Source organism: Myotis nattereri (genome assembly GCF_964212035.1).
Source record: "Myotis nattereri genome assembly, chromosome: 13".
NCBI lineage: Eukaryota > Metazoa > Chordata > Mammalia > Chiroptera > Vespertilionidae > Myotis > Myotis nattereri.
This window is the reverse complement of record NC_138088.1, coordinates 60,072,784-60,096,460: the sequence shown is the minus strand read 5'-3', so window position 1 is coordinate 60,096,460 and position 23,677 is coordinate 60,072,784. Positions and strand designations below refer to the sequence as shown.

General features: G+C 64.1%; 1 protein-coding gene across 1 annotated transcript in view; it reads right to left on the bottom strand.

The window, feature by feature from the left end:
- Positions 1-18,815, bottom strand: part of FAM53B (family with sequence similarity 53 member B) — a gene marked incomplete at its 3' end in the record, with an annotated part of 45,116 nt that extends 26,301 nt beyond the window's left edge. The window contains exons 1-2 of the mRNA XM_081105426.1: positions 18,608-18,815; positions 10,378-10,432 (exon numbers count right to left, since the gene is read on the bottom strand). Of these exons, the coding sequence (XP_080961552.1) occupies positions 10,378-10,432; positions 18,608-18,685 (133 nt within the window). The 5' untranslated portion in view covers positions 18,686-18,815. The remainder of the gene's footprint in view (positions 1-10,377; positions 10,433-18,607) is intronic.
- Between the last annotated feature and the right edge of the window lie 4,862 nt (positions 18,816-23,677).

The following is a 23,677-nucleotide window of genomic DNA, read 5'->3' as shown; positions in this document are numbered from 1 at the left end:
CGGAGGCCGTTCCCATGACCAGGCCTCTGGGCTGGAGAGGCCGAGAGAGGTTTTCCTTCGGTCTGGCCAGGCCAGTGGGGACAGAGCAGGACGGTCACCAAATGTCCAGCTCAGCTCATCCTGAACATTCCGGGCCTTGGTGCATGGCAAGGCTCGGTACTGTTCCTTTAACGGAATTTGATACATTGTTACCTACAATCACCTTTCGGCAGGAAGCATTTACGCTGCTCAAGAATGGTCCACCAAGACCCCTCTATTCATCACTTTTAATAAATTTCAATTGAAAGCTGAAATTCAATAAACTAATAATAAAGTGACATTAAAAGAAACTCAAACTAACAGTGACTGGGTCACAACCACCTGGATATCTGATGTAGAAGGACAGTTACGCCCAGAACACACGTGCGCATTTGTGTGATGAGGTTCTGCAAAAGGACAGGAGCAGCCGAAACCGGTTTGGCTCAGTGGATAGAGCGTCGGCCTGCGGACTGAAAGTTCCCGGTTCGATTCTGGTCAAGGGCATGTACCAGGGTTGCGGGCACATCCCCAGTGGGAGATGTGCAGGAGGCAGCTGATCGATGTTTCTCTCTCATCGATGTTTCTAACTCTCTATCTCTCTCCCTTCCTCTCTGTAAAAAATCAATAAAATATATTTAAAAAAAAAAAAAAAAAAAAAAAAAGGACAGGAGCAACAGCAAAGAACTCCACTGCGGGCGGCCGGTGCGGCTGGCGAGTAAACCATCGGCGCGGCACGGAGCCTGAAGGCCCGGCTCCGAGACCGTCCACCGCGTGGGGAGCTGTTCAAGATGCTATGCTGACCTCCCACAGCCGCACAGGAAACGGGAGAGAAAACGCTCTACACAGCGTGACTCCGATTTAGTAAAAGACACAGGTTACACGGGAGGGACCGGCCGACGGGGCTCAGTGGTTGAGCATCGACCTAGGAACCAGGAGGTCACGGTTTGATTTCCAGTCGGGGCACATGGCCAGGTTGTGGGCTGGATCCCCACTAGGGGGCGTGCAGGAGGCAGCCCATCCATGACTCTCATCATTGATGCTTCTCTCTCTCGCCCTCTCCCTTCCTCTCTGACATCAATAAAAATACATATTTTAAAGAAAGTAAACGAGGAGGTCCGCAGTGAGTGGCAGACAGCTGGTTGGTTCCATTTTTTCCTTTTCCTACAGTGTCTGCATTTTCTCTAAGAACACGTGTATTTCCAAATCCACCGGGGGTGGGGGGTGGGGGGGGCGTGGCCAACAAGCCCGCTAGGCTGTGCCAGGGTCAGGGTCAGGGCCCGGGCCTGCGATCCCAGCCTCCTCTGGGTTGGCTGCTGCCTCTCAAGGAAGTTCCCACAGAACAACACTGGCCACCAACTTCTCTTTTGGGACGAGGCACCGAGGAGCCAGATGGTCCAGGCATGCGGCCGACTGAGGAAGGAACCAGCAGGCCTCCCCGCCGAGCGGCGAGGGCCCCGCGGTGGCCCCTGCTTAAGATGCACCCTAAGAATGCGCCTCTCCCGGCCCTGGGAACCAGTGAGACTACAGGGACCGGCCCACCCTCAGACGACTCTGCTTCCTGTCGCATTTCCCTGGCGTTTCCCTGTCTCTAGGGAAATTGTGGGAAGAGGGGAACTGGGAGCCAGGTGAGCATGGCCATGGTACCTCCCGCCAGGCCATCCCATGGGCTTGGGGCCTCTGGGCCTCTCTGGCCTCCTACCTGGTCAGTCCCACGTCCTCGCCGCCTTCGGAGAACCCTCGCGGGCCCACCCCTGCCACGGCCCATCCCCGTCCGCCGCTGCCCAGGGCCCCACAGAGATTGCAAGCGTCTGAGCCCAGCAGCCCAGCCTGCAGACTCGTCTCTCCCCAGCAGGCCCCACGCTCCGGGCACACTTCCTGTGACGTCAGAGGCAGCCAAGGATCAGGCTGATTCAAAATCACCCTTGAAAATAACCCAAAACCCCCTGGAGAGTCATTCCTCGGCACCAGGCATTCTCTATAAAACTGGAGTCTGGCCCAGCCGGTGTCTCGGTGGTTGAGCGTCAGCCCACGAACCAGGAGGTCGCGGTTGGACGCTCGGGTTGCGGACTCCCTCCCCAGCAGGGGGCGGGGCGTGCAGGAGGCAGCCAACTGGTGATTCTCTCTCATCACTGATGTTTCTAGCTCTCTCTCCCTCTCCCTTCCTCTCTCTGAAATTAACAAAAATATATATTTTAAAAAACACAACGAAAAAACCCTCAAGTTTGACGAACTGACTGCAGCCATGAGCACGGGTCCATCTATCGGCAGCAGTGGGCGTTCGATTCATTTCTAGATTAACCACAAACCCGCCCTGGGACGGGCCGCGTGGCTAAGGCGCCCTGCCTGCCTGGAGGATCCGTCCCACTCTTCCCGGTCAGCCTCTCTGGCCTCAACGTATAAAACGTCCTTGTAGCCGGAGAATGAAAGGAGTCAGTTCTCAGCTCAGCCCACTGTTAAAGGCAAGTGCAGGGGGGCCGAGTGAACCTCAGCTCCCCCAAACATCAGCTCTTCTTGGCCTCACACCTTTGTGAAGGGGCAAGGCCTGGAATGATCTCCCGCCTTCATCCTCCCACCAGCAGCCTCGCACCCATCACCGAAGAGCCACCTCAAACATCATTCACCTGCCCATTGCCTTCCCCTATCGGCCCCCGGGCACCACAGCTCTGCCTAGACTTTCAGTCCTGAGGCCCACATGGTCCCTGACCTTAATGATCTGCTTCCGTGTCTGCTGCTGGGCACGAGCTCTGGGGCAACGTCCGGGCGCGGCTCCCCCGTGCCCGCAGGGAGCGGGCACCCAGCAGACCCCGGCGGGGCGGCTGCAGGAAGCAGCGAGTGACAAGTGCAGACAGAAGCTGCAGAGCAGGCCGAGGCTGTGTGCTTGGTCTCACTTGCCTTTTTTTTAAAATTAATATACTGTTATTGATTTCAGAGAGAAAGGAAGAGGAAGAGAGAAACTTCAATGATGAGAGGGAATCATGGATCGGCTGCCTCCTGCACGGCCCCCACTGGGGATTGAGCCCACAACCCAGGCCTGTGCCCTGACCGGGAATCGAACCCTGACCTCCTGGTTCCTAGGTCGACGCTCAGCCGCTGAGCCAGGCCGGCCGGGGATCTCACCTGTCCTTGCCCCCAGCACACGTCCCCCTTCCTGGGCCAGGCAGGCCCAACCTGGGCGGGTCCTCGAACCCCCACCCCACGGGCTGTGGACGGGTGTGTGGAAGCAGCCAGGAGCCTGGCTGAGGGCTGACCCTAAGATGCTGCGAACACGCAGAGCCCTTCCCGGACGCCGAGCACGGCTCGTGTGCGTCGACCCCAGCCAGGTGGCCCTGGCTCTGCCTGCAGCAGATAACACGGATTGTTTCTATCTTTATCGCTCCGAGAAGCGTGTATGAGAAAAGTAAGAACAATGGGCTATGTTTAGCCTCGTGTTTTCCCCCTTCGCCCAGGGACAGAGAGAGACCTGCTGGGTTGGGTCACCAGACAAAAGAAACAGGAATAGGAGGTGGTTTTCGGCGGCCAAGTGCCCTGGGCTGCGGGCTGACGTCAGTGTGCAGAGGAACCGGGCGCCCGAGGAGGGGACACCGGACGCCCGCCCCTCCCTCGTGTCACTTCTGCGCAAACCACCACAGAACTCTGCCAACAGCGACCAAGGCCACCGGCTCACGGGCCGCTGAGCAGGAGGCACTGGGAGGGCGGGAAGGGTGTGGCCCGGGTTCTAGGCTCAGCTCTGCAAGTGCCTTCAGCTCTGGCCCCGGTTTCCTCACGTGCAGACAGGGGTGACACGGTGTGGGAACTCAGGGACTGCGGGGCAGGGCCTGCGAGGGCACCCCTTGGGGCCCGGCTCTGGGGGCTGCGGCCGCACCGGGGCTGCATGCTCCACACCAGGACCCTCAGCGTGGCTTCGGGGCACCGGCGGGAGCTTCCGGGGTATTTGCTAGAATGCAGACCCGACCTCAGTCCCTGACCTGCAGACAAGCTCTGGGCGGGACCTGCCTGTCAGCAGGTTGCCCAAGGCGTTTCCCTGCGAAAGGGTGAGAGCCCCGCCTGAGGCCGCAGCCCACAGCGCGCCGCCCCCAGGAAGCGTCGGGGTGGATGGTCCGGTCCCTGTGCTGCTGGGGGCCGGACCCCACTGCCCGACGTGTGGTGCTGCTTGTTTTGTTGGGCCCATAACAAAGCAGACCATGGAGGAAAGCGACCCACCTTCCATCCCCAGAGTCCCTTTCACAGCGGAGGGCCCCCAGGTGTTCTGGGTGGGGAGCCCACGATCTGCGGTCTCCCAGCTTCCCCCGAGACACCTGTAGCTTCTCAGGGAGGCTTCTGACATCACGCTCGGCAGACGTGGGGTCGGGGTGGCACGAGGCCTGGGAGGTGGGGCACCCCCAGTTCCGTGCCATCTCCACCCTTTTAAGCCCCAGGAGCGTCGGAAGTGTCCCTGCTTCCCTGCTGAGCCCATCTTCAGGGGCTGAGACGCGAAGCAGGACTGTGTGTGGGAGCCATGTACCCACAGGGCCTGCCTACAGACGAGGGAGGGGAGGTGGGGGGCGGGGGGACTGGACAAACACACAGAAAGCCCAGGCGCCATCCGGCTCCCCGACTGTGCACGGACCAGGCGGCCTCAAAGGGCCCTTCAATGCAGGGGCCCCAGACTGAGCCTGGGGTTTCCGGGAAGCTCCCACGAGCTGGGGGCACAGGAGCAGCCCCCCCCCCCCAGCACACAGGGGCCAGGAGTCAGGCCCCCACCACACTCACAGGGCTCGGTCCTGAGGCCCCTGATGAAGGAGGGCGAGGCCTCAGGTGCAGAGATCGAGCTCGAAGGAGGAAGCACTCAGCATCACACACGGCTTTAACCCCAAACGTGCTTGTTTCCATCCCGCCCGGGCCTGGGGGGGGGGGGCGTAATGGGGGGGGTGGCTTCCCAGGGGCCCAGGTTCTCGGGGACGACCAGCCTCCGAGGTTCCCAGGCAGAGCTGCCCACGGCGACACCCACAGCGGAAGCGGCTTCTAGAGAAGGTGAGCACCTGAAGCGCGGCCGAGGCCGGCGGGGGCCTCCCCAGACCGAGGCGGCTGACTCATCCGCGGAGTTCACACCTGTCGCTGTGGCCAGGCCTCCTGCCCGGTCCCGTGGCTGAGCGGTGCTAGCAGCTCTCGGGGCTGCAGGAACCCCCTCTGCTGGCTCTGGGGGTAGAAGCTCACAGCTGCCCTGTGGTGACCTGGGAGGCCCGGCCGGCGTGGCTCCGCTGGTGAGCACTGACCCATGAACCAGGAGGTCACGGTTCGGTCCCCGGTCAGGGCACAGGCCCAGGCTGTAGACTCGATCCCCAGTGTGGGGCGTGCAGGAGGCAGCCGATCCATGATTCTCTCCTACCATTGATATTTCTCTCTCCCTCTCTCTTTTTCTCTCTCTCTCTCCCTTCCTCTCTGAAATCAATAAAATTTTTTTAAAAAGCTACCAGACCTCAAAGAGAAATCTTTCTGTCCAGCACGATTCAACACAGCCAACTGGTTTCCCCTGCAGACACCAACTCCGGGAGCCCCCGGGAGCACCCTTCAGGCACGGAGGAGACGAACGGCCAGGGAATGAAAGACGGCGGCACCGGCTTGTAGTTAAAATGCTGACACACGGAAGGAGCGGCACGGCAGGGCTGCTGTAATATTTTTACGATTCCTGTTTATACACAACGTGTGACCCTTCTGCTCACGCTGCCTCTACGCCCTGCCTGTGCTGTAATTTACATTAATAAGTAATTTATTGCCACAACTCCGACAGTAATTATGGGCTTCCATCCATTGTTGTTTTTTAGCACACGAATGGTTTGCTCTCTGTCCACGGACTCATATCTACGCGACCCTTCCCAGTGGCCTTTTTTGCGGCCATGGGAGTGCGTTCGCGTTCCCACGGACATCGGATCCCCAAGTCTTCCCCTCGCCCGAGAGGTGAAGCGAATGGACCGTGTAGTGTCCATTGTCCCTGCAACTCAGACCTCATTTAACGGGTGCAATTGACCCGGGGGGTGGAGGGGGGGAGAAGGGGGGCAGAGGGGGAGAGGAGAGCCTGCTCTCACCCCACTTGCTATTTCACCAAAAAAGACTCAACGAGTACAGGCATGACCTGTGTCATGTGACCTGGGTCCATGTGAGGAAGTGATGGAGGCGGGAGGGAGCCCTGCACCAGGGGCCGGGCAGCCCCCGCCTCTCCCAGCACATGGATTCCCTCGGCGCAGCCACGCCCCTGCCGCTCCCACTAGAAATCCTGGCCGCAACAGGGGCTGGTCCCCCCTCCCCTCCCGTGGCCAGGCCACACCCAGGAAGTGGCCACTTGACCAAGGTTTCCTGTATCAAAAACACACTAACCAGCCATGCGGTGGCTCTTCCGCCACGAAGGTTTGCAGGGGAAACCTGGCTGCACAGGGTGCTAGGATGGGCTGGGAGGTAACCAAAGAAACCAAGAGGCGAAGGTGGGCTCTGCTGGAAGCAGCCCAGGGGCACAGGCCCTGCCCCCCTCCGCCCTGCCTCCCACCCACACCTCGCCCGGCTCTGCCCTCTCCTCCCTGCGGAAAAGCACAAACCACTTCTTTGTATCAAGTTCCCAAACTGTGGAGGGGGTGGGGGGACACAGAGGTGGGGAGGGCCAGCTCCTGGGGCGGAGAATGGCGTACTTTACAGGGAGGCGGGGTGAGCCCTGGACTGAGTGAGGCATTTCTGTCTGTTTTTTGCTAATCCTCACTCGAGGGTATATTTCCAATGATTTTTTAGAGAGAGTGGAAGGGAGGGGGAGAGCCAGAGAGAGAGAAACATGGATGTGGGAGGCACATCGATGGGTTGCTCCTGCACGAGCCCGGACCAGGGGCAGGGATCGAGCCTGCCACCTAGGCACATGCCCTTGACGGGAATCGAACTCGGGACCCTTCAGTCCACGAGGCGACGCTCTGTCCACGGAGCCAAACCGGCCAGGGCAGTGAGGCATTTTGCATTTCACTGAGTGGGTGCCGAGGAGGCTGAGCTACTGGAAAGGGCAGCTTTTAAAGTGGAAGCGAACAGGCCGCGGCCCTCCCCGCCCAAAGGCGCTCGCCCGGATTTTCCAAAGAACATTTAGGAAACTCGAACGCGTTCGGCTTCAGCTAGGACCCTGTGGGGCTGCGGGGAACGACGGAGTTGCAGGGCCCAGCTCAGCTCTCCCGGGAGATCCCACAGACCAGGCCCAGACCACAAGCCTTTATCTCCAGGAGACAGGCAGGGCAGGGGGTTGGCGATTGTAAAAATGTGACGTTTTATCTCTGCTGAGCACTGTCAGGCTCTGGAAGGGCCCAAAACCCGCTTGAACAGTCTGGCCGGACCACAGAAAGGAGGCACGCCCAAGATGAAATCGCACTGCCCGGGATGCCCTCCCAGCTCCCAACCCGGGGCGAAGCCACACCTCCGTCCGTCCGGCTGCAAGGGGCAGGAGCGGTCACCTGACCTCCAGCAGCGCAGGCACCGGCCGGGGAAGCCTAGGCCTGCTCACGTCCCGCCTCGGCCAGCGAGGGAAAGGCGGGAGGCGGGAGGGCTGAGCGGCACCTGCTGTGGGCTCCGGTCTCGGATTCCTGGGAACACCTGCCATCAGCAAGATGAGGAGACGGAGGCTCAGGCACATTTGTCCCCAGCTCTGAGGGCCGATTCGCTCTCTCCCTGCACCAAGCACCCGCATGTAGTAGTTACTCAATAAACACCTGCGAGAACAGGCCGCCGAGAGGAGCCCAGCTGTGCAACGTGCAGTGTGCTCTCAGGTGGGTCGGGGCCTCTTGGATCAAGGAGGGCTGAGCAACGGGAAGATAAGCATGTGGGAGAGAGAGATGCTGAGGAGACGGGCCAGGGCACCCCACAGATCCCCTGCTTCCGCGCTCCCCTCCTGCCAGGCAGGACCTGGTGTGGGCTGCACAGCAGGCGCAAGGCAGGACCCCTGAGGGGCAGGTCCCCCCGCCACTCTGCAGACAAGCGGGCCCAGGCCTGCCGGGGGCCTGGGCCGGGGAGAGGCCTCTGCAGGAAGCAGGCTCCGCAGGCTCCGCCCGGCTCGCACCTGGAAGGAGCCGTCTCTCCATCTGACTGTCCCCAGGGCCTCTGCCTGGCTCCCTGGGCCTGAGGGTCCTCCCCGCAAGCGGCTGCCTCACCCACACTCGCTCCCCAAGGAGACCCAAGGGGGCCCTCTGTTTGGACTGGCGCCTCCTGCAGGGAGCAGGAGAGCCGCTTTCGTCTCCGCCCTCTTCCTCACCGTCAGTTACAGCGCCATCTCACACAGCCTCCCAGCAAGCCCGCCCGGCAGGTGCTATCACAGTAGCCACTGAAAACATTCTTTTGCTGTTCATCCTCACCCGAGGATATGTTTCCATCGATTCTTAGAGAGTGGAAGAGAGGGGGAGAGACGGAGAGAGAAACATCCATGTGAGAGAGGCACACGGACTGGTTACCTCCTGCACGCACCCGACCAGGGCCAGGGATCGAGCCTGCAACCAAGGTACACGCCTTTGACCAGAATCGAACCCAGGACCCTTCAGTCCGAAGGCCAATGCTCTATCCACTGAGCCGAACCTCCTAAGGCCATCGTAGCCATTTTACTAAAAGGAAACTGAGGCTGAGAAAGCTGAGCAGTTCAGGCCAACTATCTGAGCCCCCGCCGCCCATGACAAACCTGCAGGAGCCCCACCTCCCGTGGCGCACTCGGCTCCAAGGCCAGGGAGGCCGAGGCAGGGACGGCCGCCCCTCCACCACCCGGGGTCCTAGTCCGGCCGCTTCAGAGCTGCAGCCCAGGCCGGGCTGAGGGGCCGGGCGCCCAGGGGCCTCCCTCCCGGCCATGCTCAGCTGGGCGTGTGGCCCTGGTCGGGGGCGTGTGGCCCTGGTCGGGGCCACGTGGCCGGGTCGCTGAGGTCTGTCGAGAGCTGTTAACCCTGGGAGGGTGCACTGGGGCCCTGTGTGGGGTCGGGCCTCAGAAGCGGGTTGAGGGGTGAGCCAGGCCAGGTGATCCTCTGCTGGCCAACGCCCGCCCGGGCTCTCCCTCCGCGGTGGCCTGTGACCGAGAAGAAAGCAATTCCTACTCCCCTGACTGGGCCCAGCTCTGCCCACAGGGACCTGGGAGCACCTCGAGAGGCCCAGGTCTCCCCCTAAGTAAACGCTGCCCCTGACGCCGCTGCAGTCCCGGAGGCCCTGCGGGGAGGAGCGTGGCCTGCCCAGCACCCACCACCCCCAAAGGCCCCCCTCCGGGAAGTGGGGCTCACGGGAACTGCGAGGGGGGCTGAGAAAGGGGCCAGGCGGCGCGAGCCCCAGAAGGCAAACAGCATCGGAGAGCCGCAGTCCCTCCGGGAGCCTGGTGCTGCCTCAGCGCCTCAGAGAAACTCATGGCCAAGGTGCCCCAAAGGCAGGAGCCACGGGGACGGACAGAAAGGAGACCAGCGATGCTCCGAGGAGGAGAAAACCATACAGGCGACTGCCACCTTCCCAGCCCCGTCTTTTTGTCTTTTTGAATCCCCACCCGAGGATATGTTTTCATTGGTTCTTAGAGAGAGCGGAGAGGAGAAGCGGGGAGAGAGAGAGAGAACTGTGGCCCTTCGGAGCGCAGGCCGACGCTCTAACCGCTAGCCACACCGGCCAGGGCCCTCTCGGCCCCTCCTAAAGAACAGCCACGCTAGCGGGGACGGGGCTGCCTTCTGGGGAGCGAGTCGGCCGTCAAAGACAGCGCCTCAGAACCGCGCCTGCCCTCCGGCCCGTCCAGCCCAGCGCTGGGAGGCGTCCTGAAGAATCACCCAGAAGCAGATGCAGCTTCGACGCCGGGTCACCGTTACACCGGCCACCGGACACCCTGCGCCCCACAACCCAGAGGCTGCGCCGCCGGCGCGTCCAAACCCCAGCGATGCAGCGCCGTCCACGCATCGGCTGGGAGCCGGCGTTTCACGCTGATGGTGACTCCGACGGATGAGGAAAGCATCAGAAATGGTTTCTGGACGTAGTTTTACGTATCCCTGTGCTCACCATGGACGCGGCCGGGAGAACAGTGCAAAGGACGTAACAACACCCGACGTGGAGGAGTTCTCACCGGGCAGGGGCGGGGGCTTTGTGCTGTACTTTACCCCGCGGTGCCTTTTCTGAATCAAACATGGGGCACTGTTACTGGGATCGCCAGACAGACCCGGTGCTGTCTGTGGCCGGAGCTGCCTCTGCGAGCCACACTCCAGCCCTGGCCCAGCAGCCCCTGCACCGCTGGGACCCCCATCGCCAGGACCCAGAAAGAGCCCCCGCGGCCGCCTGGGCCTGTGTCCAGCCCTCGGGGCTCCCCGGGCGACTCAGGCGCCGGTGGGAGGAGCGGGAAGGGCTGCCGGCCACGCGGTTACTCACCCATCACTCCACAAGAGAAAAGGGTCGGTCCGTGACTCATCTTCCTCAGCGGGCGCTGCAAACAACCAGAAAAGCCAGTCACTCTCCGAGCCACAGAAGCAGGTCCGCACACCAGCCTGCGCGGAGCCCTCGCTGCCGCCACGCTCGGACCTCGGACGGCTGCCTGGGCCCACGCCGGGGGAGCGCAAGGAGAGAGACGTGTTCATCGGACAACGCCTGCCCGTAATGCGGCCCGAGCCCTTTGTCCGAAGTCTCCAGTGGGTCATGGAGTCTGGGCCTCCAACACCCACGAGAAGGCCCATGACCTCTGACCCTGGGCTTCTCCGTGGAGGGAGGACGGGTGATGGGCGCAGGTGACAGGGTCGGGGTGAGCCGAGGCCCCGCACAGCCCAGCCTAGGAGCGGAGGGGACCTCATGGTAGCAGGAAGGACCCCGAGGGAAGGGCCGAGGCCCGTGCCACCCCAGGGAACCCCTCCCAACGGAAACAGAAGCTGGAAGGTTGTCATCGCTCTCCACGTACAACGTACAGCAGTGGCACCACATCCTACAGTGGCTCCCTTCCCACTGGGGGCTGCTACCTCTCCCCCACCCCACCCCCGGCCGGGGCAGGACACCATGGCCCCCGGTGAAAACAGGCCAGGGAGGCCCAGCAGAGCCCCCTGAGCATGGAACATCCCGGGGCTCCCTGTGCCTGTTCTGACCTCTGGGGGGGAGAAGAGGTGCCCGCCTGGCTCAGGAAAAGTATTCCGGACTCGTTCATCCAGCCCCTCCACCAACCTGCACCAGCAACTGCCCACGGCAGGCTGGGGAGGGGGGGCGGGGGGGCTGATGGTGCAACGGAGAGAGCAGGTCCCAGCCCAGGAGTCGCTGGTCACCGAGGCCCTGACTTCCGAGGGCAGCCCAGGCCCTGGCTCTTTAAGGCCTGGGAGGGTGAGGGTGGGGCCAACAAGGAACACCTGGCCAGCCAGATAAGAGGGGTGGCAAGTGCAGGGCACCCGGTCCCCACCCTGTCCCCAGCGCCCGGTGCAGGGACCTTTGCCCTCGGATATGTGACCAGGGGCGCAGAGGGGGCGGCCGTCTTGGCCCCCAGGAAGCTCACAGTTCGTGGAGGTCACAGTCACGTGGACAAACCTGACCCGACAGGGAGTGGGGCTGGAGGAGAGGGACCCAGACTGCCGGGCTGGGGAGCAGGGCTGGCTTTTGGGGGAAACTGGGAAGTTGGTGCTGAGGGACCAGAGGAGCTTATGAGGGGAAAAGGGGGTGCAGTCCTCCAGCGCCCCCTCCTCTGCGGAAAACAATTCTTATGTCATCAGGATGGCCGCCCTCCTGGACTCCAGGACGCAACCACCCATGCACAGGCCCCGGGACCACAGCCCCCACCCCCGCCCCTGCTCGGTGGGCGGGAGGCAAACCTGCCAGGCGAGGAGCCCACAGAAGCCCAGGCTGGGACGGGCTGCGGACGCAGGAGAGAGAAGTGGGCGGCGGCCTGCGGGCTGTGTGGGTGCAGGGCCGCTGAGGGGGGGCCACGGGCCAGACAAGAGCGAGAAGCAAACAGTGAACCAACCCACTGCCCCTTGCTGCTGCGGGTTCCAGGCAGAGGGGCACCTCGGGGCCCTCCCAGGGAACGTGGGCACATAAGTGGGCACCACAGCGGCAGGGGCTGTGCCCACAGGAGGAAGCCCCAGGCCCCAGAGGGGGCTCCCTGGGCTGCCCCCCCCCCCCCAGCGAGGATGTACTGTTAGCTGGGGGCCCGCCTCCCAGCTTGGAGGACACACCTGGAATGTGAGTGCTCCTCACTCCACTCCTCCCCCCGCCCGCCCTGCTCCATGCCTCCCACTCCCCACTGCGAGACTGAGCCAGCCTCCTCACGGGTCCCCTCTGTGCCCTGGGCCCGTTCTCCATTCCCCCCCAGCCCACACTGTTCCCCTCCAACGACTTCCCACAGCAACCGGAATAAGACCCAGGCTGCCCCCCCGCAGGCCCATGAGCAAGCCCGGCCCTCGGCCCATAGCTCCATCTGTCCCGCACGCAGCTCCGCGGGACGGCCAGCTCGCTGCCACCCTGAGGCCTGGGGGGGTCCGCATGATGGGGTCTGGGCCTTCCTGTCCTGCGGCCTCTTCAGGGCGCCCTCCTCACCATGTGCGCTCGGGGTCTGGGCACCTAACCAGTTCATTTGTTTCTGTGCTGATTCTGCCCCCGCCCCCCACCCCCAGGCCTGAGCTCCTTGAGGCTGCTGCCTCGTCCAGGGCGTTCCCAGCGCACAGCAGGCTCCACGGGACTACCCGCTGTCCGGCCACTGCGGCCACCTGTCAGCCCCGGGGACTTGGGCCAATGGAAACGGACTTTCACTGGGCGGCCCTGCTGCCTCTCCAATCGCTGGGCTCAGGCCAATGGCCCCAGTGGGGAAGGGAGAGCATCGAGCAAGCGGGTAGGGGCGGCCCCAGGCCGGCCGGGTCCTCCCGTGGCCTCCGACTCTAAGGGCCCAGTGGGCCAATGGCTAACACTGACATCTACAACTCGAAGGAGCCCCTTCACCAGGTCCCTGTCCTAGGGGAGCCCCCCTCCTGGTTCCCTTGTCGAACATGTGGAACTGACGGAGGGGTGCAACCCTGCTTCTGCGAGAAGCACCCCGATTCTGCACCAGGCTCCTCCCTCCCTCGCTGCCTAGATCGAGGTGGGACTGGGCCTCCAGCTCCCTGGCATGGGGTGGGGACAGGACACAGGGCGGCTGAGCAGACACTCCTGGCCCAAGGCTCTGACCCGGGACCAGGCCGGGCAGGGGCTGGCCCACCCAGCAGGAAAGCCTGAGCCTGCCAGCAGCACCCGCCTCCAGGACCCTGCGAGCCGCCCTGCCCGCTCCGGGGCGTCATTCACCAGCCCTGCCCGTCCTACCTCCGCCCAGCGCTCCGGGAGGTCGCTGGGCGGGTCTGGCCCTGACCTCGGAGGAGCCTGGCTGGCGGCGTGCGGAGCTTCCCGGGCCGGTGGGCAAGCCTCGGCCCACCTACGGAGGATCTGCTAAGAGTGACGTGTGAGCAGAACCACGAGGAGAGTTTTCTAAGTCAAACCTGCTTAACCAACACAGCATTTCTAGAGCAGTGCTGTTTTTTGTGGGTTTTTCCAATATACTTTTGATTTCAGAGAGGGAGAGGGAGAGAAACATCAATGATGAGAACCACTGATCGGCCGCCTCCTGCACGTCCCCCACTGGGGACTGAGCCCACAGCCCGGGCCTGTGCCCCGACCGGGAATCGAACGGTGACCTCCTGGCTCATAGGTCTACGCTCAGCCCCTGAGCCAGGCCAGCAGGTGAGTTTTTTCTTCGAGACACGTTTTGTTTTTGCTTTTCTACAAAAGGCAGTTTCACCCTCTTTCTTGTTCCTTCTCCACGGCATGATGGTCCAGTCAGTCAAACTGGTGTGTGTGCAGTCCATCGACGTAACGATGGAGAAACGCTGACCGACGGCACAGTGGCCGTTTTAAGGCCACCCACAGGTGTAGCAGAGTCCGGGGCTAATCCCTCCCCTGGAGCAGCAAAGGGGAAATAAAAAGGAATCGGCGCCCCATCGTGCTTCCTGCGCCCCGTCTGAGGCCGGGCCGCGGTGGACAGGCTAGAGCATCACACACCCACTTCCTAGGGAGCAGGCCCAGGCACCCCCGACCCCTGGCCAGTGTCCCGGAACCCAGCACTGAGGTTCCCATGGCTCCAGGCTGCCCAGCGCTGTCTGACTCCCAGCGTCGCCGTATAAGATACAATTCCCACTGTGGGTGCCCCACTGCAGGCGGCCTGCCTCGCCCTCTGCACCCATTGGGGGAGGATGAGCCGGTCGCTGTGAGCTGGGGGGCTCACCAAGGAGTCTCCCAGGACGCTGGGCGTGCGCACAGGTGCACAGATGTGGCCGGGCCTGGCTGGTGCTGGCAGGGCCTGGTGTCTGTGAGGCTCCTTAGCTCACGAGAGAAGGTTCTGGAATCAGAGCCTCCATGGGAAAGGCAAAGGCTGCAAGCCAAATGGAGGCTTCGGGGGCCCTGACTCCAGTGGAGACACAAGTCCGGTCCCTCCTCGGAGAGGAGCTCAGACAGGGCATGGCGGCGCTCCCTCTGCCCACGACCCGCTCCCGCCCCCCTTCCTTCTGCGGATCCTAACGGGGCATCCATGTCACCGCTTCCTCCTGCGGCCGGGCGCCGGGAACCAGCGCTCACAGGTGAGCTCACACTCGGGCAAGTGAGGGGAACCGGCGGGGCGCCCCAGCCTCTGAAGCCGCACGCGGGAGGCCGCGGCCTGGGAAGCAGAGGGAGAGCCGGCCCAGGAGGAGAGAAGCTGGGGCAGGAGAAGCGCCCCGGGGGATGCAGCGGGGCCCGGCTCCCAGGCTGGGGGAGCTCGGGCGTCTTTGCTCGCCCGGGGAAGGCGCCCGACTGCCTGGGACCCGGCACGTCCCAGTTCACGCTTCAGGGATCCTGGCGGGGCTGTGAGCCCTAGGCCAGCGCCGGTCACCGGGAGAAAACGGCCCTCGGAGCCCAGGCCGCTGGGTGCCAGGCCTGACGAGGCCACGAATTCTTCTGAGCAAGGGGCTCAGCCCTGGCCTCCTCAGTGCGGCCGCTGCGGGGCAGACCAGGAGCTGGGGAGGGGTTCCGCCTGCAGACTTCGGAGGGGCTGGAGCCCTGCGGGGAGAGGGCCGGCCTGGCGGCAGATGTCACTCTGGAGCGAGAGCACCCCGGGGGGCAGGAGCTGGGGGAGCTGTCCCCAGGTCAAGCGTCTGGGCGGCCTGCCAGCAGAGCTAATGTTAGAGCAGGAGGAGGAAGAGCCGGCCGCAGGCAGAGGGAAGCCGCGTGCAGTGGGGGAAAGGGGAACCGAGCCGTCGCGCTGCCCATTGTGCAAGCCACAGGGGCCAGGGCAGAGGGCCGGCCCCTCCTCGGACAGGCAGTGTCCGCGCTCCTTCAGTCTCCCGGGAGCAGGGCCAGTCCGCGGTCACCAGCGTTTCGTTTTCAGAAAAAGGAGAATCAGAACCATCCAGTGGGCTCCTGGGAGGCAGGGAGGGGCTGGCCGGGCCCCAGGAGCAGGGTCCGCCCGCAGGCCTCTCCTCAGCCAGCACTTCCAAGGCCCCAGTGACTCCCCTGCAGTTTATTTTTAACATATTTTTTTTAGTCTTCACCCAAGGATATTTTGATCTTTTTCCCACTGATTTCTAGAGAGAATGGAAGGGAAGGAGGAGATGGGGAGAGAGACACAGCAATTGGTTGCCTCCCACATGCACCCCTACTGGGGCTGGGGAACTTGCAACAGAGGTGCGTGCCCTTGACCAGGAATCAAACCGGGAATCAAACCGGGGACCCTTCCGTCCACAGTGACACGCTAACCACTGACCACGCCGCCCAGGGCTCCCCTGCAGTTTTAGACTTTCTCTCCTCACAGCTGAGCCTCTGGCACCTGGTCCCCGAAGGCCAAATGGCCTGAGGTGACTCACATTTTCCTCTTTAACCTTAAGTCCTACTTCTGCTATCTTCTTGGTCTGAGTAGAAAACAAAGAAGAAAGCTGTCCATCTTTCCTGCTGTTATCTTGATGGCATTTACTGAGGAGGATGCTGCCGGCTGAGCAGCCCACGCAAAACCCCCACTAACTTCCTCTCAACCTGGCCAGCCACTCAGCCAGCTCTCCGTCGCGTTATCTCACATTCCGTCTGGGCATGTCATCGCGAGGCTGAGATTATTAGGGTCTTTCTGGGCTATTTGGTCCGAGCACCCCCCCCAGGCCTCGCCAAATCCTGAGGGACCTCGGCTGGGAAGGAGCCGGGCTGGGGCGGCTGGAGGTCTCGGTGCAGGAGACAGGGCTGGGCTGGAAGACAGCAGCTTCCTGGCACCGAGCCATGAGCTGTGACCTGTGCCCCACCCCTCACCCCCAGCCCCTGGGCTCTGCCACTGTTTCCTGTCTGTAACGGAGACAGAGGAGGGCTGCCCCTCAGGGGGTGGGAGGCTCCCGGGCAGGGAGGGGGACGGGACCACGCCTCCTTCCCAGGCGCTGGCCGCAGCTGCTCCCTGCCCCCGCCCTGCCCACTGCGCTGTGCCAGCGGAAGCAGGCCAGGCCTGGGCTGTGGCCAGCAACCTGTGACCCACAACACACAGGCAATGAGACCCCTCTCCAAAGGGGGCGCTCCCCACAGCTGGCCCGCACATCTGGGAGCCCAGGGGCACCGTCCAGCCCGCAGTCCGTGCTGGGTGAGGTGGGCCTGGTGCTCACTCTGGGGACAGGGAGTCTGGGAGGAGAGGAGCTCTGACCCGGCACCAGCAGGGTGCGCACGCACAGCCGCTTTCTCCGCCCCCATCCCCTGGGCTGTCTTTCTTTCTCTCTTCCAGATGAGGCTGCCTTCCCCCGGGCTGGGACCGACTCCTCCTGGCAGGAGCTCAGCCCACGTCCATCCGTCTGAGGAGAGGAGCGGCTCAGCTGACCTCGGCCCACGTGGCCTGGAACCAGCTCCGAGGCCAACCCCAGCCAGGTCTGCCCTGAGACGGAACCTGGGTCAGGGCGCTGAGCCCACAGCGCAGCTGGAAGCCGGCAGGACCCTCACCCTGAAGGCCATCCCCGTCCCAGTCCGGATAGAGCTACGAGATGTGGCTTCCGTCCGGCAGGAGCCGCCGCCAGCAGCAGGCAGAGCAGGCTTGGCCCCGAGCTGAGCAGCCGCCGGGCAGGGGAACCTGCACTCGTTCACCCAACAAACGTCCCCTGGGCCCCGCCCGCACCAGGCCCCGGTCTCGGCCATGCCGGCCCAGCAACAAGCAAGAGAAATACGGCCTGGCCTTCATGAAGCCTGAACTCCGGTGCAGGAGTCACTCAATACACAAGACCCAGACGTGGAGGGTGCCTGGGCCGAGGAGACCGGGAAAGGGGGCAGAGAGCGTGTGTGTTGGGGGAGGGACGGGTAGGAGTGGAACTAAACTGTAGGCCGACTCCTCCAGAGGAGGAAAGGAGGGGGAGAGTCCTGCTAAGGGGAGTCTTCCAGGCAGGAGAGCGTGCAAAGGCCCTGGGGCAGGCTGTGCTTACCAAGGAGCCAGGGCAGATGCATGCGGGGAGCAGCAGAGAGAGCGCAGCGGTCATGGGGCCGGAGCACGTGGGCCTGGTGCATCCCAGGAAGGGCTGCAGGCTCGCTGGGCCTGGGTGGGAAGCCAGGGCCAGCCTCTGAGCGAGGAGGGGCTGAGTGAACTGTGCTCCCTCTGGCTGCGGGTGGGGAACAGGCTGAAGGAGCCAGAAGCAGGGCCGTTCCCACAAGTGTCCTGGCGGGAGAGGGCGGCCGGTGGGGGTGCTGAGAGGCAGCTAATGACAGACACACATGAAATGCCAGCTGGAAGGCAGCGCGGGCAGAGCCCCACCTCATCCCTGTTTGTGCACTTCGTCCACCCCAGTGCCTGGCGCCCGAGGTGCTGTCAGGTGTGGGGAGTGGACACGGGTCCTGGGGTCCTGGGCTCCTGCGAGGGACGGGGCCCCGCCTACCAGCTCTCAGCCTGTCACGGGGGAGCAACACGGGGGGAGCCCACGAGGGTGCTTGTGTGGGAGCTCCCATGGGGCAGTGGGGGCGCCAGGCAGCATGACCACGGACAGTGGGCCCCGCGGACCACAGTGGCTGCAGAGCCCGGGGACAGCCCTGTCCACAGCCCCTCCCCGGAGTGTGTGCCTGATGGGGCTTCCTCGCTCCTTCCGCAGGCGGGCTCCCGCCGGGGGGACCAGCAGGGACAGGAGGCCGTCTGGTTCCCCCTCTCACAGCCGCGTGCCCGTCCCCTGCCCAGCCCGCCAGGCCATTTGTTCAGAGCACAGCTTGGGCGAGGGCAGCTGCCACCACGCCAGCCGCTGCCACCAGCTGCGCCCTCTTTGCCCTGACACTCCCGAGGGGGCGCCCTCGCCCACCGCCTGGCAGAAGTATGGCCTTACCCTGGGCCCCTCGCAGGTGCCACCCCTGCCCGGGAGGAGCCCAGCAGGAATGTGGGTCCCGGTCTGGCAGGGGCGGCACCAGGTCTGGTATTACCCACAGGTGCCGGCTGCCCCACCCCCCTCACCAGAGGGCTCCGGTCCCCGCCGGCTCCCTCCTTCTGGCAAGGACTCAACCAGGCTTGGTCCTCTGCCCACCCACCCCCACCCTGCCCACGGGCACGCCCAGAGCCCTGTGCACGGGGCCCTCTGGGCTCAGCCCACAGTGGCAGGGGCCCTCGGGCCTCTGAGGTCACGGGAAACCAAGGCCAGGCGCTTACCAGCTCCGAGTCGAAGGGCCTGCCGGCCGCGGAGTGGGCGCCCTGCGTGTCGAGGCTCTTCCTCAGGATCGTCACCATGGCAAGGCCTCAGGAGCGGGCTCTGCCCCGGGGCGGGCACCGGCCATCCTCCGCCGGGCAAGCTCGGGTAGGGGTCTCCTGGGCACCTCCCAGGGGGCTGGGTCAGCAGCAGCTCCCCATCGGCCGCTCCCCTCGGTGTGGCCACCTCGCTGGGAAGACAAGAGGCAGGCAGAGGGCTTAGGGCTGGGGAGACCTGGGCCCGAGAGCTGCCCACTCCCCCCACGCCGGACCCGCCTCCCCGCTGAGGGCCATACATGCAGGGAGGGCCTCGAAGGCCAGAGTCCCCTCCTCAGTCCCCCCCCGGACCGTCCAACCCTGAGGGTCCCCAACGCCACTGCCCCCAAGGGTACAACCATGAATTTCAGTTCAGCCACGTGACACCTTCCAGACAGATCTCGGGGTCTCCCGATCTGCTGCTCCCCGAGTGTGAGCGAGTCGTGTGAGACCGTACACTGAGCGGCTTTACGGACAGCTCAGCACTGTCCCCCCTCTCGCCCCCCCCAAGGCTGAAGGTCCCACAGGCCAGCCTCACGGGGCCCTCGGGCGGCCGACAGGCGGCAGACCCACCGTCAGCCGGTGGGGGGACAGGGCTCCTGGCAGCCTCGGTCAGCTTGGCCAGGAGACCCTGCGTCCCCCCACGTGGAGCAGAAGCGACTCGTTCCGACCAAGGTGGCCATGCGGAGGGAAGAGCCCAGGCAAGCAACCGGGCCGGAGCCCCAGCTCTTGAAATGCACGGTCTGAGCGACCTTTGCCAAATCCCCGTCGGAGCCTCAGTCTCCCTCCCTGAGGAACGGAGACGGCGGTGGCTGCCCCAGGACCAGCGTGTCACGTGGCGACAGAGCCCAGGCCCAGGCTGGCGGGAGGCCCCGCTCGCACGAGGGCTGCTCCATGAACAGCGGCTTCCCTCTCGTCCTGGCGGAGCCTGGGGGCCCGGGCCTAGCCCTCCTCAGCAGGGGGCACCCACGCATCTGTCCTCTCCCGATTTTTACAGGGAAATTCCATCAACTTTAAAATGTATATTGTGCCGCGCCCGCACGGCCATGGGTGAGCCTAAGGGGGCGGTGAAGGATGGAGAAGATGAACAAGAGAAGAGAGCTGGGGCTGGGTGGGACGCTGCTCTCTGATGGAGACAGCTCCACGGCCTGCGAGCCGAGTCTTTATTTTATAGCAGATCCCACGAGCAAAGTAAGGGCGTGGTCACACGTTATCGCGGTTTCGAATCCACTCAGTTACAGACACCTGGTCCAGCTCTGTTTACTTGCTGCCCCTCCCGCAGCCCACATCACTCAGCCACGTGGGCCACAGGTGCGGACCATAAGGTCAAGCTCACAGCCATAGCCTTCGGCTGTAACTGGGCTGGGACTTGCACGTGGCTTTGCCACTAGAGGACCGTGCCCTCTCATTAGTCTGAGGCTTGAACCTGTCCGAACGCTGTAGCCGCTCTCCACAATATATAAATCTTTATTGGTTTCAGAGAGGAAGGGAGAGAGAGAGAGAGAGAGAGAAACATCAGTGATGAGAGAGAATCATGGATCGGCTGCCTCCTGCTACTCCACACTGGAGATGGAGCCCACAACCTGGGCACAGGCCCTGACCGGGAATCCAACTGTGACCTCCTGGTTCATAGATTGACGCTCAACCACTGAGCCCCACCAGCCAGGGCATGAGCTATGCCTTCTTGCCCAGCGCACTCTCCCCTTGTGTAATGTGTGAGAAGTTAACTTGCTCTGCCAGCTCAGGGGGTGGGGGGTAGGGGGCGGAGGGGGGAGAGGTTAAGGTAAGACCCTCTAAGATGGGGGCACCCTACGAAATGCCCAGGATGTCCTGATGTCCTGAGGGGAGCGGAGAGCAGGCCCTTCGTAAAGGCTTCCAAACTGGCGACCAGGATCACGTCTTCCCAGCTACCCCTGAGCAGCTGGGGCAGGAGCCACGCTGGGCATTTTCCAGGGGATGGGCTGCTATCCAGTCTCATGCTCACTCGGGCTCCCACGTGCATGTGATGGGTGAGGAAACCGGGCTCAGAGAGGCTGAGGAGCCTAAGGCCACCCAGCAGGCACGTAAAGGACCCGTCCCTGAGCACGGGCACGCTCACCGGTGCCCCATCCCTGGCCGAGGAAGTGGCCTCAAGGCGTTTTCTGCAGTAACATGAGCAGCTATTCCCTGGCTCACCTTCAGCCAATCAAAGGCCACCAGGGCCCACCTGTGGGGACGGGCCAGCAGCCTCTCACCTGGCCACCAAGGGCCGCCTGGGCTCCCGCGAGGCTTCTGAATAGCGGGGAAGCCGCCACAGGGGCAGGAGCCGCTGCGGCTCGGTTCCGGGGACTCCACAGTCGCTCTCACGGTGTCGGGGGGATTTCCTGTGGTTTCGAGCCAGGAACATTCGCGAGGAGGGAGGGACGGCACGCTCGGGACGGGGAGTGTTGAGAGCCGGAGCCAAGACAAACCCGAGCGTGGGAGGAGGCGCCCACGCTGCTGCGGGGCCGAAGCCAGCTGCCGGCAGGGCCTGTCAGGAGCCCATCCATCACCCGGAGGCCACGGACACGGCTTCCTGCGGGCCCTCTGGCGCCCTGAGCCCCGCGCCTGTCACTGCAACCGGCCGAGCCCGCAGAGACGAGCGTGGCGTGGGCCGGGTCGGCTGCGGGAAGCGGGAAACACGGTGGGGAGGGAGAACCCGCACCAGAGCCAGCAGCGCCCACCCTGCTGCCTCCAGCCCCGGGCGAGGGGGAGGGCGGGGAGCGGGTGCCGAGAGGCACAGGGGCCCGAGCCGATCTACGGAAACCCTAAGCCGCGTCGTCTAAGATGGCCATGACCTGTTCTTCGGTCAGTCTATTGACAAGCACGGCGGAAGGAAACAGAGAGGGGTGGAAAAATTAAAAACCAAAGCCAAACTGGAGAAGCCCTAACCAAGGGCAGCCTGGCCTTGCAGACAGGGGCTCGGGAAACGGCCCCGGCTGGGCCTTGGGCCGCAGTTTCCTCACCTGTCAAATGGGAGGCTGGGCCTGAGGAGCTCTGTCTGGCTCGGGCTGCGGGCTTCAGCCAGGCCCCCTGCCCTCCCGGCCTGTTTCCTCGCCTGTGACATGCAAGCAAGACCCCGAGTGAGCGTGACCCTGTGGCCCTGCAGGCGCCGTGTGAGCTGAGGCGGCGGCCGGGAGCTGGCGGCTGTCCTGCTGGGCACAGTGGCCAGCCTCCCGGACGGCTCACGCCTGCCCCCGAGCTCGAGGCCCCAGGAAGCCGACAGCAGCCAAGGCCAAAGTTCACTCCCTGCCGGCAGGAGCCTCGACGTGACGCCCGGGCGCCTGAGGGGCCGGAGCCGCCGGGTGGGAGGTGGGATGCAGACCAGCCCCTCACCCGTCCGTGTGGGGCAGGAATGGGGGTGTTTGCACAAACGCGTTGTCCACGCTCATCCCTAAGCACGCAGGGTGCTTGGTGTCTTTTAAACATTTTTAATTATCTCTAGTATTTTCTTTTTATTTTTTTAAATATATTTTTATTGATTGCAGAGAGGATGGGTGAGGGAGAGAGATAAACATCAATGACAAGAGAGAATCCGCACAAGGGGCGGCTTGGGGTCGCCTGGTTCCCAGGATCTGTGGTGGCATGACTCCCGTGTCTGACGCTCACACCTCCCGAGACCTGCGAACGCCATCAGAGCCTCCGCGGGGCGGCCTTCCCACACCGGCTCCTGGGAAAGCCTCACCCGGTCCGCCGCAGGGCTGTGCTCTGGTCCCACCCCCACCCCCCACAGCAGGGCCAGCACCCCACCCCCCACAGCAGGGTCAGCACCCCCACCCCCCACAGCAGGGCCAGCACCCCCACCCCCCAGAGCAGGGCCAGCACCCCCACCCCCCACAGCAGGGCCAGCACCCCCAACCCCCACAGCAGGGCCAGCACCCCACCCCCCACAGCAGGGTCAGCACCCCCACCCCCCACAGCAGGGCCAGCACCCCACCCCCCACAGCAGGGCCAGCACCCCACCCCCCACAGCAGGGCCAGCACCCCACCCCCCACAGCAGGGTCAGCACCCCCACCCCCCACAGCAGGGCCAGCACCCCCACCCCCAGAGCAGGAGGGCCCGAGAGCCTGTGGAGGAGGTCAAGGGGCCAGTGGCCCAGGGGAGCGGGTGTGAGTGCTGCCGTGCTCCTAACAAGGGGCACTTTCGGGGACCCGGGCTGAAGGGCGACCCCTGTGCACACCCGAGCCGTGCTCGCTTTCCTCATTACCGCCTCCCGGAGTCGGAGACCCTTCCCGCGTCCCACAGTCCCCGGGCCGGGCCAGCCCTGAGGGAGGAAGGCGGGGCGCCGGCGAGGTTCACAGTGCAGACACCCAGGGCAGCCAGGACGCATGGCACAGCCAGAGCCAGGGTTCGATGGGCGCTGCTGGACAGAGGAGCCGGCCAGGAGCGGGCCGTCCTCCCCATCAGGAGGGAAAGGTCTGCAGGGGGCGGCATGAGTGGGGCCTCACCGACAGGCAGGAGTTCGACAGCCAGAGACAGAGTGAGGGCACCCCAGGAGGGCGCCAGGAAGTGCTGTGTCCGACACCCAGCGAGCAGGGGGCCGGGCGCTGGTCCCGGCTTCTGGTGGGAGGAGCCCCACGCTGCCCAAACGGGCACATGTCCAGCTGAGGTCCCAGGGGGGGGGGGCTGCCATACAGATGCACCCCCCGCCTCCTCGCCCAGCCCCCGCCTCTCTCCGCTCCTCGGCTCAGGGTTCCCCCGCCAGACCCGTCCGTCCTGCTCTCCCTCTGCGGCGAGAACGCCACGCACTGGAGCTGGGCCATGAGGGGCACATGGTGGGTGACCCGGGACCCTGGCAGGGTAACCCTGAGCTGCCGTCCTAACAGGGCAGCGCAAAGCTAAGAAACCCCACAACAGTCATCTCTGTCTCCCGGGACGCCCACAGCCCTGCCCCGACCGCGCGGCCACCGGGAGCGCCGGCAGACAATACAGGGATTGTGTGCTCTCTCGGGAGGGGGGCGCACAGCCCCCCACGAGAA